Raw genomic sequence first — 13,173 nt, forward strand, 5'->3', positions numbered from 1 at the left:
GTGAGATAAAGTGAAAAAACAAGACAAACGTCAAAACAAAACGTTACAATGCATATGATAAATGGTAGTCTTAACCACCAGGAAACTGTCATGTAGAATTCATATGAGAAAGCATATTAAGGAATTTATAGCATCCACTAGCAAATGCAGTTGTGATTAAGACTCAATAGTTGACGTTTTGACCCCTGAAGGTCATTTAGACGGGACTTCCTCAGTACAAAAGAGTAGCAACCTGACCGAAAGAAATCATATGTGAACACAATGTATGGGAATAACTGTGGAAAACAAATGGCATTAGATTGGACAAATGGCCACTCAAATGCCACAATAATACTATAAGAAGATACTTCATTCACAGGATAAGGAATGAATCAACAAGCACTCATTCGTGAGTTGAACCGAATTTAGAACTGCACCCAGTCTCCATCAAGGAACAATTAATACTGAAAAAGATACTTTGTTCACAGGATGAGGAATGACTCATCAAGTGCTCCCATGCGTGAGTTGAACTGAATTCAGAACTGCAGACGGCCGCTATCAGAGGACAGTCCTGCAGGATGGGGATGTGAAAATAAGCGACCTTCAAGTCCAATGCTAGCATCCAGTCGAGGGCCAAGACCTGAGTCAGAATGTAAAGCTTGAACTTATCCATCTTTAGGAAGGCAATGAGAGGGTGTAGGTCCAGGAAAGGATGAAGGCCTCTGTCAATTTTCAGCCCCGAGAAGTAGCATGAATAGCAACGAGGACCTAGTTTTGGCGTCAGCACCCTCTCCATGGCCCCTTTGGCTAAAAGGATCTGCATGCACGTCCTGTTGGAATAAGGACAGATGGTCCTCCATCATCCATTCTTGTGACAGTGGCATGGACAGAGGGGACTCCAGAAATGGGATGGCATGCATAGTCTTATCAAACGATCTGTTACACCTGCTTGGACAAACAATCGGTAACACCTGCTCGTCCGAGCTGATGGTCTGAGACCCTGGCAGGAAATGTCAGATCCTGCCTCCAACAAGGTTGTCACGTGCCGGAAAGGGCACATCAAAGATGCTTGGGAGATGCATTAGCCAGGGGGGTGGTAGACTATGCAGCTTACTGCTCCGGCTTTCCCCATGACCTAGGATGTTCTCTGCCGTGGCCAGTAAGGGCCATGAAGTGACTGGGATGGCTGATGGGCAGTATCTGCTGGTGGTGTGAAAACCCTTCGCCATATTCACACAAAGGGTGACGCTGGGGAGCCAGTGGGTGTGGATGAGAGACCAAGGGAGCAGGCTTTCTTTTTTGGAGACAGCCTTGTCCCCGAAAAGACCTGACCCAGTGCATGTCTATCAGGGTGGATTGGACATCCCCCAAAAAGCCAGTAGAGAGCATCCAGCAGGTCGTCGGCTGGCAACACTGGTTGCAATTGGGCAGCCTGAAGAATCCATTGTATATAGATCATAGTGTATGGATAATGTGGCTGTGTACCGGCCGTCTCGCATGGCCTAGGAAATAATGGAGAGAGCCTCCTCAGAAACGAGGAGAAAGACCTAACTCCATGAATCCCATAAGGCGTGGCTAGACTTGTGGAGGAGATACCCCTAGGCTCAAAGTTGTCAATACATTTTTGCTCCCTGCTCGGTGGAGCGGAGGAAACCAAGTTAGGGTGCATCCTGCTAGCTGAAGCCTGCCCCACTAAAGGGGAAGGGTGCTGTGAGAGGAAGGTTGGGTCAACTGGAGTAAGATGGTGGTATCTAGTAATCTGCCAATTTACGGGGGCACCTCTTTGGCCAGTCCTGGAGGGATGCACAACACACTATCCTGGGCCGTATTTAGCCCACTGGCTTATTGGAGCACATCATATCAATTGTCTCACTGATAGGACTGGTCAATGGCATCATCCCAGGTGCCGTCATCGGAAGCTGTGTCCAAAATGTAATGAATGAAGCGTTACTTGTTTGAGAGCAAGGAAACCGTGTCAGAATCAGGAGGTGAAAGAAGCAACATTGAGATCAATGCTGGAGGAGGTTGGCACAGGGCAAGTTTGGCATCGAACAAAGTCATCCATTGGTCTATCATCACCAATGAAGCCTGCATTGGCATTACAGGGTCGTGTCTCAACATGGGGAATGCACCAGTAGCAACACTGGTGCTGTGTTCGGAATGGATCCAGGAACGGATCCAAAGGGCCCAATTGGCACCAAGGCAGGTGCCGACAGCAGAGTCCAAGTTGGGAAAGCTCTGGGCTCCACTGGGCCCACACATGCTCCTGAGGGTGTCAGTTGTGCAAACAAGCACACTGTAGCCTCCTGAAACTCATGAAGTTGAGCAAGGGTCCCCTTGGGCTTGGGAAACATGGGCTGGCTTGGAGCGGTGGCCAGTACAGGCGCCAGAGGGCAGCTTCAGGAGCAGGTCCAGGAAGCACTGTGACTCCATGGCCTCCTAGGGGACTTGGAGCAGCATTTAGATAACTTTTTCTTTGTCTTTTTCTTGGACTTACTGGAGAAGTACGACTTTGACAGTGATATGACCTTGATGACAACTTCTCTTCAGACTGCTTGTAGGAACGGGAACTGCTCCGACCCAGCGGCTTCAAATGACCTGTCCCTTACTTATACCAGGCAACTTACAACTTTTCCTCATGTTCCTGAATATTCTTTGGGTGCATTCAACAGCAGTCATTGCAGGTTGTGGGGCGACCCCAGACACCACAGGCAGACAAAATGGGGATCAGAGACAGACATCTGTCTGTAACATTCCCCACAGGGCTTAAACCTTGAGGATGTATTTGGGACATGTCCCTTGCACACTGGTGAGAAACACTTGTCAAAAAGACCTTGAAAAGTGAAGTAGAAATGGCCTCAAAGTACTCAAGGGTAGCTGCAAAAGAAAGGAACTGATGTCAGCATGCCTGGGTGGAGCCCATATAGGCCGGCACATGTCACTATCGGCATGGATGACATCGATGCGGAGCCGCAGGTGCCACATTCTAACACACATGGGTACTGCTTCTAAGTTTTTTTAATGCAGTCTGACACCTTGGGAATATTCTAAGGTGAGGAATCTGCAGTTAAAAGTCTCTATCAGAAAACAGAATACAAAGAGAAAGGCAAGGGCCAGAATTGAGATTTTAATTTCTCATATTTAATCTATTCATTAAAGTGCAATCAAAATCTGTTTTGCACGTGTTTTGCGATACTGATCTCTTCTTCAGGGCCAGATCAGTTACACTTTTTCAATGTAATACTTCTTATAGACGCCTTCTCTTGGTGAAAGGCTCCTAGTACCTAGGTTAAAAATACATTATTACATATTTCTTTATTTAAGAACCGAATCTTGCCTTCTTGTTTATATATTGTTTCTTTAAAGCAGTGAAAGGATAGTGCCTAAATGTTATCTACCGGTCTTCAGCACACACAAAACCGAGAACCATGTGCTAACTTTAATGAAAGGAAAAAGGAGTACTTCGATACTACTGTCTCGTCCCTGATTTAAAGCTTTTACTCAGCTGTAAAATCTTGCAATATCACGTGCCCCGCTATGGTCATGATGTAATTGTAATATAACCTCTGAAATGTAAAAACAACCTTCCTTGCACCGTGCAGTGGCACACAACCCTTTATCGCCAGATCTCATTTCTGCCCTTATCATACTAACAGTCTCTGCCCTCTTTCTCTTTCTCTTTATGACCCAGTGGGGCATGCAAGGGTTACCCTAAAAACTTTCTTATTCTATCCTTATCTTTCTTCAAATGTGTTTTCAGTCCAGCTTTGATCTGCTATGTTTTCTCTCTTTATCCTTGGGTTACATTAGGGAACTCCTGGTCCAGACTTGTGTCTGTCCTTGAGATAATCACTGAAGAGTGCTTGGTGACAAATCCCACTTTGTTACTTTGATTTAAAACGCAGAGCAAACTAGGTGCCGTGGTTCCAAGTCAATAATCTCACAACTATCTCCTGAGGAATGTTGGAAGTTGTATTCCATATAGTTCCCTTGGTGTGCTATGCATTCAGGTCAGGCACTGTCACAAGACCCCGATGCACCTGGAGAGGTGACCCTGTTTATCGGATGCTGTTCCTCCGCCCCACTCCAACACCATAACAATGCTTTGCTAGGTGAGACATGTGGATGATCCTGGATTAACTATGGTGTTACTCATTTTCTCCCTCTTCTTTGACTTTTAAAATTGTCTCCTTTTCCACAGGACTGAGTGTGTGGTGCGTCCTGTCCTTATTCCAACACAGCATCTGTAGCATCTCAATTATTTTACTATGCTGAGGGCATGGGAAGTAGGGTGCCCAGTGATCAAAAGGTGATCTTGCACTCCTTCAATGCTTGCCTCATATTTTATCACTATCTGATTTTATTATCTCTTGAGAGCAAGCAGGATAGAAGTCTTTTTGGGGCATTTTGAAATAACTAGTCGTGGGGTCCTAACCCAAAGAACATAGGGCCTAATTTACTACAAAATGACGCAGTGCGGCGCAGCAAACCATTTTGCTGTGCCCAGCTGCATCATTTTAAATGCACTGGGGTGTGTTATGTAAACAACAATACTATGCATCCTTGTGCTTTCCCCGGGGCTGGTGAACAATTGGCTGCCATGTGCCAGTGCAGGCACCCTTGCGTCATGTTGCAAAAGGTCTGCGTTGCAGTGATGATTGTTTTTGTGCAGGAAGGCACACCCTCCTGCACAAAACAATCATTGATGGCATGTTCCTCTTTCTATGTGTGCTGCATAAAAAGAGGAAAAAACAAGGAGAAATACAAGTATTTGTCTTCGTTGCACCACTCCTATGCATCTCGAGCTTTATAAAATGTTGTAAATCTGGGAATGTGTCATGTTCCATGGATGGATGGGACACCCACAGCAACACCCATGGAACACGCCTTTCATGCAGAGTAATGCATGAAAGGGGCCGATATGTAAAAGGCCATGAAAAGTCTCCCAGGGTGACTTTACGTGGCCTTGTAAATATGGGCATGCCCATTGCGCCTCCTTTGCTTTAGAAAAAGGTGACACACCAGCGGCAAAATGGGCTTGTAAATGATGCCCATAGTTTCAATGCCAGTTTCCCCTGTAAAAAACGCTGTGCCCTTGTGAAATGACTTTTCTTAACTGTACCCCCTTTTCCATGAGCATCACTTTTGAGAGCACCTTGAAATAGTTCATGTAAGGTTGCATACTGTACAAAATGTTCATTTGTCTATGGTTTGGTAGACCATAATATTGCTCCATCTATGCCGACAAAAAAGACCTCATATAGGAAGCACAAGACAAATGATTTCTCTCTCGGGTTGCTAATTAAATTCTCATCAGGGCAGAAGGGGAAAATTATGCAATATCCACACAGTGGCTAAACTGCAAAATGCGGATCAAGTAATGTTGTTTCAATCCTGGCTTCCTAGCATGCACAAACTATGTGACCACTGGCACTTTCTTTTCTTCACTGACCTTCCTTTTCTATGATCATTCCTTTTGAGAACACTTTCAAATAATTCAGTTCGGGATGCATACTGCACAAAACGCTCTTTCATAGGGTTTAACAGATCATAATGTTGCTTTATCCAGCACAATACAGGAGACAGAAGACAACTGAATTGTATTATCGTTAACAAAATCTTCACAGCAGAAGGGGTGGATTTCTCTAACTCTAATAAAAGCCCATCCAATGCTATAATCTAATGTGCTAAAGTGAACCAATCCAGATTGCACGTTTTTTTAAATTTAAAAGTGTGTATGTCCGCTATTAATGAAGTGGCAGTCAATGACACTTGCCGCAAAGTAGGTGGTCCAAACTGAGCTGAGAACTGGTCTCCTTGGCCTTCATGGCGCTGTCCTTCCAAGCAGGATACAAAACAGGTGGGTCTGCAGAGAATTATGGGACCAGACAGTCCCCTCCTCTGAAGCCGGAGATCCTTGGGTGTTGGGGGAATTGCATGTGGTATCTAAGCCCACACAGTCCAGCTCCCATACTAAATCATAAGTGCGCGCAGCTTGTCAGCATGGTCATGGCCTATTGTAAAGCAAGGGCTATGAATGCAAAGACCTGCGGCGTGTAACACTATCACCCATAGAGCACTGTGCATGACGTCTTCAAGAAGTGGGGTCTGGGGTAAAATGCACCCAGTGCCTTTCCCCTTCTGATGGTGCTGCCTGCAAAAGGGACCTTGAAGCGCAACTGCCTCGGAGCCTTGCCCATTAGCAGGCCTCCAGTGAGCCTTGTTGGCTTCACCCCATTGTGTGGTACTTAAATAATATTGTGACATAAAGGGGCATATGTACAATAAAGTGGCGAAGTGTGTCGTTAAGCCATGAAGGCTAACGACACGCTTCATCACTTTAGAAACGCAGGGCTGTACCATATTTTCTAGAATATGGTGCAGTCCTGCGTTTCCCCCTACGCTGGCACTACCTTCCGCTGCCTAGCGCCAACGCAGGCACCCTTGCACCATGGTGCAAGGGTGCCTGTGTTGAGGGGAAAATTGTTTATGTGCAGGAAGATGTCCCTTCCTGCACATCCACAATCTTTAATTGCTGTTTTGTAACTTCTATGTGTGCTGCTTAATGCAGCATAAATAGAAGTTGGGCACAAATATAAGTTGTAAAACAGCATTTTTTTCTTAAATGATTGTTTATGTGCAGGAGGGGGGACCTCCCTGCACATAAACAATCATAGGCAATTTGCTGTTTCTATGTGTGCTGCACAAGGCAGCACACATGGAAACAGCAAAAAAGAGGCAAAATAACGATTTTCTCCTCATTTCGCCGGTTTAAGACCAGGGTTTCCCTTGTCTCCATTTTGGCGCTGCCTCCTATTTACGCTGCCCTTGTAAATAGGAGGCAGCCTCAAAATCAATGGGTGTTGGGGTTGAACACCCACCACAACACCCCTTGCCCTCCCCTTTCACGCTAAAGACAGCGTTAAAGGATACCTTATTTACAAGGCAGCGTTAAGCCATGCTAAGTGGCTTAACGCTGCCTTGTAAATAAGGCAAGGCCCCTATCGCCATCACAACGGCACTAAAAGTGACGTTGTGGTGGCGATAGGGGCTTGTAAATATGCCCCAAAATGTTTAGAACACGCTCTACTGATTGGCTCAAAATATTGGCTTACCAACATGCTTTACCACCCTTTTAAGAGAGACTTAATGGACTTGCCATGAACTGAATGTTTGAAGGCTTACTGGGTTGATTCCTTTAGGAGAGTAAAAATACCAACCCAGTTCATAATATGAGTTTCTGGAAGGGCCTGCAAGTGATACTTCAAAACTATTTTAGGTGAAATTCAGTCTATTCTATGTAGTTCTGTCTTTGTTATCTTTAATAATCATTTAGGGATAGTTTTATTAGCTCTAAAATAAGTTTGTAGTAATTTATGCCAAGAATTGCTGTTTAGGTTTAAGAAAAAAACTATTAGCTTTTCTGGTTATCCCTTGTTTTTGGCCTGCCTCCACATAAAAATATTAGTCATACCGATAAAATATTGTCTTGGTGGTAACTAAAGTTTTTCAATTTGCAGGTAGACACTGGCATCATTTTTGTGCTGTGGCACATGTTCGTGTCCTGTTCATCGTGCAGATGGGCTTTTTCCAAGTACAGCAGAATGGGACAATAAGAACCACGGGCCTTATGGAAGTAACATTTGTTACTGTCCGAACATAACTGCTTTGTAAATGAGTGAATTATGTATACACTGTGGATTATCTGTGCATGTATGAAAAATAAAGTCGATTGGGAAGCCTATTATAGGTATACAGATATATATTTTTACAACACAGTACTTCCGTGTAGCTTTTCACTCTTCTTGTTTTAATTTTCTCCATCATTCGCAGGAAACCAGAAGTACTCCACAACTTTCTTTCCTCTTTTTGTAGACACCGAAGAGTGTTGCTCAACTGCAGAGAGTTCATTTTGCTGCCATGCGTTTCCATTGCCGGAACCTGGAGCAATTGTTCTGTATATTATCCTAAAGTATACAAATAAAGCACGTCATTTTTAGGCAAGGACTGGCCTTTGCAAAGGTTTTTATTGTTAGTGATCTACAAACATAGTTCCTTTCGTAAGGGTTTTTATAAAATTGATAACTGAATAGATATAAAATATTCTATTACAGAGAAATGAGAATGAATAATTAGTTCAGTGCACCTGAAATTACAGTTTTCTGTGTGTCATAAAGACTTCAGATCACAATTGAATACTGAAATGTAGCTCCCTAAATGTTAATAAGCAGCATCATGGTTAAAATCAATGTATAAATATGTGCAGGATCCAAAGATATTGGACATCATTATTGCCCATCCCATGTTATAATTATGGCACCCCACAAAATCTGACACTCGACGGGTTCGAAATTTGTCCGGGGCAATAAGTATTGACTATTCTAAATTTTGCTCTACAAAAATGGGCGTGTCCTGGCATTTATCTGACATTTTCACCCCTGTAAGTAATAGGAGGTTTGACCTGCAGAAATGACTGGGCGAAAATTGCGGGGGTGAAGTGATTGCAACAAATCCTCGAATTCTGGTATGTGCAGTAATATGAGTTACAACAGCATATCAGGGCAAGTACCTAAAGTAGCTTCTTCTTGGCTATTGGAGTCGGAGTGGGTTGATTTCCTTAATCTTCACTTTAACGATCGTAAAACAAAAATCTTACATCAGAATTTCCCCCTTGAAGACTATGCCATACAGAAAGTGGTCGGTTGGGCACTTGACTTGAACATCATAAATCCCCCAATGAAGGAATCCTCCAACAATGATCAAAAAATAGAATCACCAAATTATTGCTCTTCGACTGGGAGCAGCAAAGATCTTGCAACAGTCCAGGAGCAAGAAATTGGAAAATTGATTAAAAAGGGTCGGAGGGACGGGGCTCCAGGTCCAGGTGGAGTCCCTCAAGCTTTGTTTAAGGAGGATGTACCCTTCTGGGCTGGGAAACTATGCATTTTATTCAACTCCGTTCTGCAGAAAAACATCATACCGCCCTCCTGGCGGGGATCAATCCTCGCTCCAATCTTTAAAGGCTGGGACAAAAAATCCCTTGGGGAACTACCGTCTCATTGCCCTAATCGACAATGAAGCAAAGTACTTTGCAGGAGTTTTGCTCAACTCACTTAGGGCATGGGCGGAGGAAAACTCCATCATTCCTCCAAATCAAACTGGCTTTACAAGCAACACCGGAACCTCGGTCAACCTCATGACCCTTTCCTGCCTGATTGATCAGGTGGATTTCAAATCCTGCCCACTCTACATGGGATTCATTGACTTCCAAGCGGCCTTCGACAACGTGAATAGAGCCAAGCTCTGGCAGAAGCTGTCTAGTCTCAACATTCCAACTGACCTCCTAAGAGCCATACAACTTCTACATCAGGACACATGGGTCAGGATCAAGATCAGGGATGGCTCACGATTGTCACACCCAATTCCAAAGACAAAAGGTCTAAAACAGGGCTGTGTCCTGGCCCCAACACTTTTTAACTTATTTCTATCCGACCTTCCTGAAGCTCTCAACAAGGTCAATTCACATGCTCCCAATGTAACCGGTCTCTTGCTGTCAAACATACTATACGCCGACGATGTGGTTCTTCTTAGTAAAACAAAGATCGGCATGCAAAGGCTCCTGGACGCTAACTCCGATTACTCTAATAAGAACGACCTACAGATCAACAGTAAGAAGACTAAAATCCTGGCGGTTCGACCAGGGAAAGCTAAGAAACTGTCTTGGACCCTGAATAAGGAAAGCATTGCTGAATCTAAGTGCCATAAGTACCTTGGAGTCATCTTTAACAACAACAACAGATATAAATCTCAGTTAGAAGAACAAAAAAGGAAGGGTGCAGCACTTGCCTTCGCAATTGGATCCATCCACAAGAAACTACAAGGCCCAACTTTTGCACCTACCTTACAGGCCGCTCAGGCAAAAATCATTCCCACACTAACCTACGGTAGCGAGGTCCTAAAAGGACTGGACAGTGGTCAATTGGACAAAATAATTACAAAGATCTATAGAACAGTGTTCAAATTACCAACCCAAACATCACCGGCACAAATCAGGTTGGAACTTGGAATCTGCCATCAACCATTCTCTAGAGCCATGACTTTTCTTTTGTGCTGTCACAAACTGAGATCATCTAAGGAAGGCAGTCTAGCACACCATCTTTGGGCCAGTCTCGATACGAACTCATGGCGAGCAGGATACGATTATTGGAAAAAGGCCTAACAACCTTGTGCCTAAATGATCTTTGGTGCATGCACTTAAGCCAAATGAATTTAAACGGCTAGCGAAACTAAGCACGAAAAAGTTGTCAATAGTGGAAGACAAGGCACGGCTGGCAAAAAGAAGTCATGGGAGGTTGACTCTGCAATCCTATGCCCTGTTGATTCCACAATAATTTCAAAAAGGGGGTGGTGATGGACAGAGTATCTGAGTTAATCAGAACACTCCTACCCAGTCAAGAGATCAGGGCTTGATCCATCACCGTTTTTTAGCTCACTGCACCATCCCAGTTCAGAACCTGGCTATATGCAAATTAGTCTGTCCCTGGCCCAGTGCATCATGGGAACAGGGCAGACCAAACTACCAAGCCAATTCTTCACTGGAAAGGAAACAAGCTTCCGGGGACCGGTTTCTGGCATTACAGCCGTCTTCGGCCCGGCTTGCTTGAATCCTGATGGTGCAGTGAGCAAGGGACTCATGTCTGAGCATACCCTTCCACACTTATGGTGGCCAAAATAATTTCAAAAAGGGGGTGGTGATGGACAGAGTATCTGAGTTAATCAGAACACTCCTACCCAGTCAAGAGATCAGGGCTTGATCCATCACCGTTTTTTAGCTCACTGCACCATCCCAGTTCAGAACCTGGCTATATGCAAATTAGTCTGTCCCTGGCCCAGTGCATCATGGGAACAGGGCAGACCAAACTACCAAGCCAATTCTTCACTGGAAAGGAAACAAGCTTCCGGGGACCGGTTTCTGGCATTACAGCCGTCTTCGGCCCGGCTTGCTTGAATCCTGATGGTGCAGTGAGCAAGGGACTCATGTCTGAGCATACCCTTCCACACTTATGGTGGCCAAAATAATTTCAAAAAGGGGGTGGTGATGGACAGAGTATCTGAGTTAATCAGAACACTCTGTTGATTCCACAGCAGTATTTAACCGTATCTTTTACTGCACGAACAAAATCAAAATTCCTAAATATGAGACTGGGAGTTATTAATTTGTTGGCTCATTTCCCAAAATGGAAAAGAGAACATGGACGAGAACTTTGTCGACTCTGCGGGAATTACAAAGAAGACATTACGCACATTTTATGTCTTTGTCCAAAACTGTTGAATGAAAGACGGTCCCTTCTGAAGCACCTTTGGAACACAAATATGATCAGATCGTGCAGAGCAGCAGTTCTGGCATGCTTTGATCCCAGGAACACCAAATTAAACTGTGCCTTGGTAAGGTTCATGGACCACGCAGAAAAAAAACTCTGTGAGGGGCCAAAAGACAGTGATCCTTCGTTGGCTTAAAGTTCTGGCAAGCTCCATTGGCTGTCCCTATCCACATTGGATTCAACTCAAATCAGTCTCCCCATTTTAAACGTATTTTAAATGTATTTTTACAAATGTCAAGATTCTGTATTTGCAATGATTTTCCTTTTAATCACGCAATAAAGTTCTTTTTTATTATTATAATAGGAGTTACCGTACATACGGTAATTTAAAAGGCCACTCATAATGGCATATTGGGGCTTATTTACAAGCACCTTGTACAGCCAGTACGTCACTTTTTCAGATATTAAAAGAGACTCAGTGGCGGTGCAAGGGGCTTGTAAAGAAGCCCCATTTTATTTCCTCCAGAATGAAAAACATTTGCCTTATCCTACAACCCTGCAAAGTTAAGGAGTGTGCTATTCTACTTTCCACCATTAAAAAAGATTTGGTTCAGCACTCCTCTTGAGAACATTTCTGACCAAATTAGTTCAGTAGTGGGCACGCCAATTTCTCAATAAAACAATGTCACACTTTAATTTTTGGTTTCTCTGTTACTGATTGCTTCAAATATTCAAACTCCAGCGGCCAATACTCGATTAGTCATGGGCGCCATGCACTGCTAATTACCTCTCATACAACATCACTCATCACACTTCTGTGACATAATTGATAATATCACTGCAATATTTGAAATGAAATAACTGATGACAACACAATGCATGGCGGGGGCACAAACTATAATTACTTTAGGGCATGAGTTATAGTTACTTCAGTTAACTATAACTGGTGAATTTCACTGGTTTTGTTCCATTAAAATGGCATGTTTATCTAACATTTTTACCTAGCTATAACGTCCCGTTAACTTTTGTTTTCTCAGTAAATTTCTAAGTTTACAAAAATATATAAAGTAAGACATTAACCCAACTAACCTTTTCTTTCAGTGAATATATCTTTCTTCAAAGTACATAGATGTGAAGTTAATATTACTTAACCCTAGCTACCTCCAAGCTATACTGGTATTCGATATTCTGGTGTCAATCTTTTTGCAAGAAAATATTCATATTGTTGATATTCTGACATTCAACCCATTTGGAATATACTCCATCCTCTGCATTGTTTTGAGATTTTGCATTTTAGATTAATCAATTGACAGTGTTTTCTCAACACAGTTTTGCCAGAGATCCTGAATCTATTTCCCATTCAGATTTATACTGTGTGGCCGAAGTGGATTCATTTTAGTAATGACATTTGACACAGTTTATTCAATGCTGCTCAATACTCAGAGGCAGATTCACAAATCTTTGACACAATGCACAGCAGCAACCATGTTTGCTGTTCTGTACTGCGCAAGGGGAAAACACAGTGCAGAGCCTTATCTACTAAGATTGACTTGCTGCCACAGCCATCCCTTATGCTGGCACAGTTAAAGGATACTTTGCAAGACACACAGAGGCCAGTGTGTGCTGACTAGCATCATATTTGTATGGTAGCATACCTCTCCCGCACAAATTCCTACGTCTAGACAAACATAGAAAGATCCTATGCACTGGATGTGTACTGTGAATTTCAGATAGACATCACTGCAGTGTGGAAGCCATTAGCACTAGTATTGTAACCATTATGTCATATATATATTACCTACTGGCGGTCGCCAGTAGGTAGTTATAGTTAGAACCAAGTTTCCACAGGAAGAATTTTATTTGTTGTGCTTAT

General features: G+C 43.4%; 1 protein-coding gene across 1 annotated transcript in view; it reads right to left on the minus strand.

Annotated features, from left to right (window-relative positions):
• Window positions 1–7,789: 7,789 nt before the first annotated feature.
• LOC144824736 (uncharacterized) overlaps window positions 7,790–13,173 on the minus strand; it is a 283,602-nt gene continuing 278,218 nt past the window's right edge. Inside the window, exon 8 of the mRNA XM_078683749.1 lies at window positions 7,790–7,946. Within this exon, the coding sequence (XP_078539875.1) occupies window positions 7,790–7,946 (157 nt within the window). The remainder of the gene's footprint in view (window positions 7,947–13,173) is intronic.

The sequence above is a fragment of the Lissotriton helveticus genome, chromosome 3_1, assembly GCF_964261635.1.
Source record: "Lissotriton helveticus chromosome 3_1, aLisHel1.1, whole genome shotgun sequence".
Taxonomy (NCBI): Eukaryota; Metazoa; Chordata; class Amphibia; order Caudata; family Salamandridae; genus Lissotriton; species Lissotriton helveticus.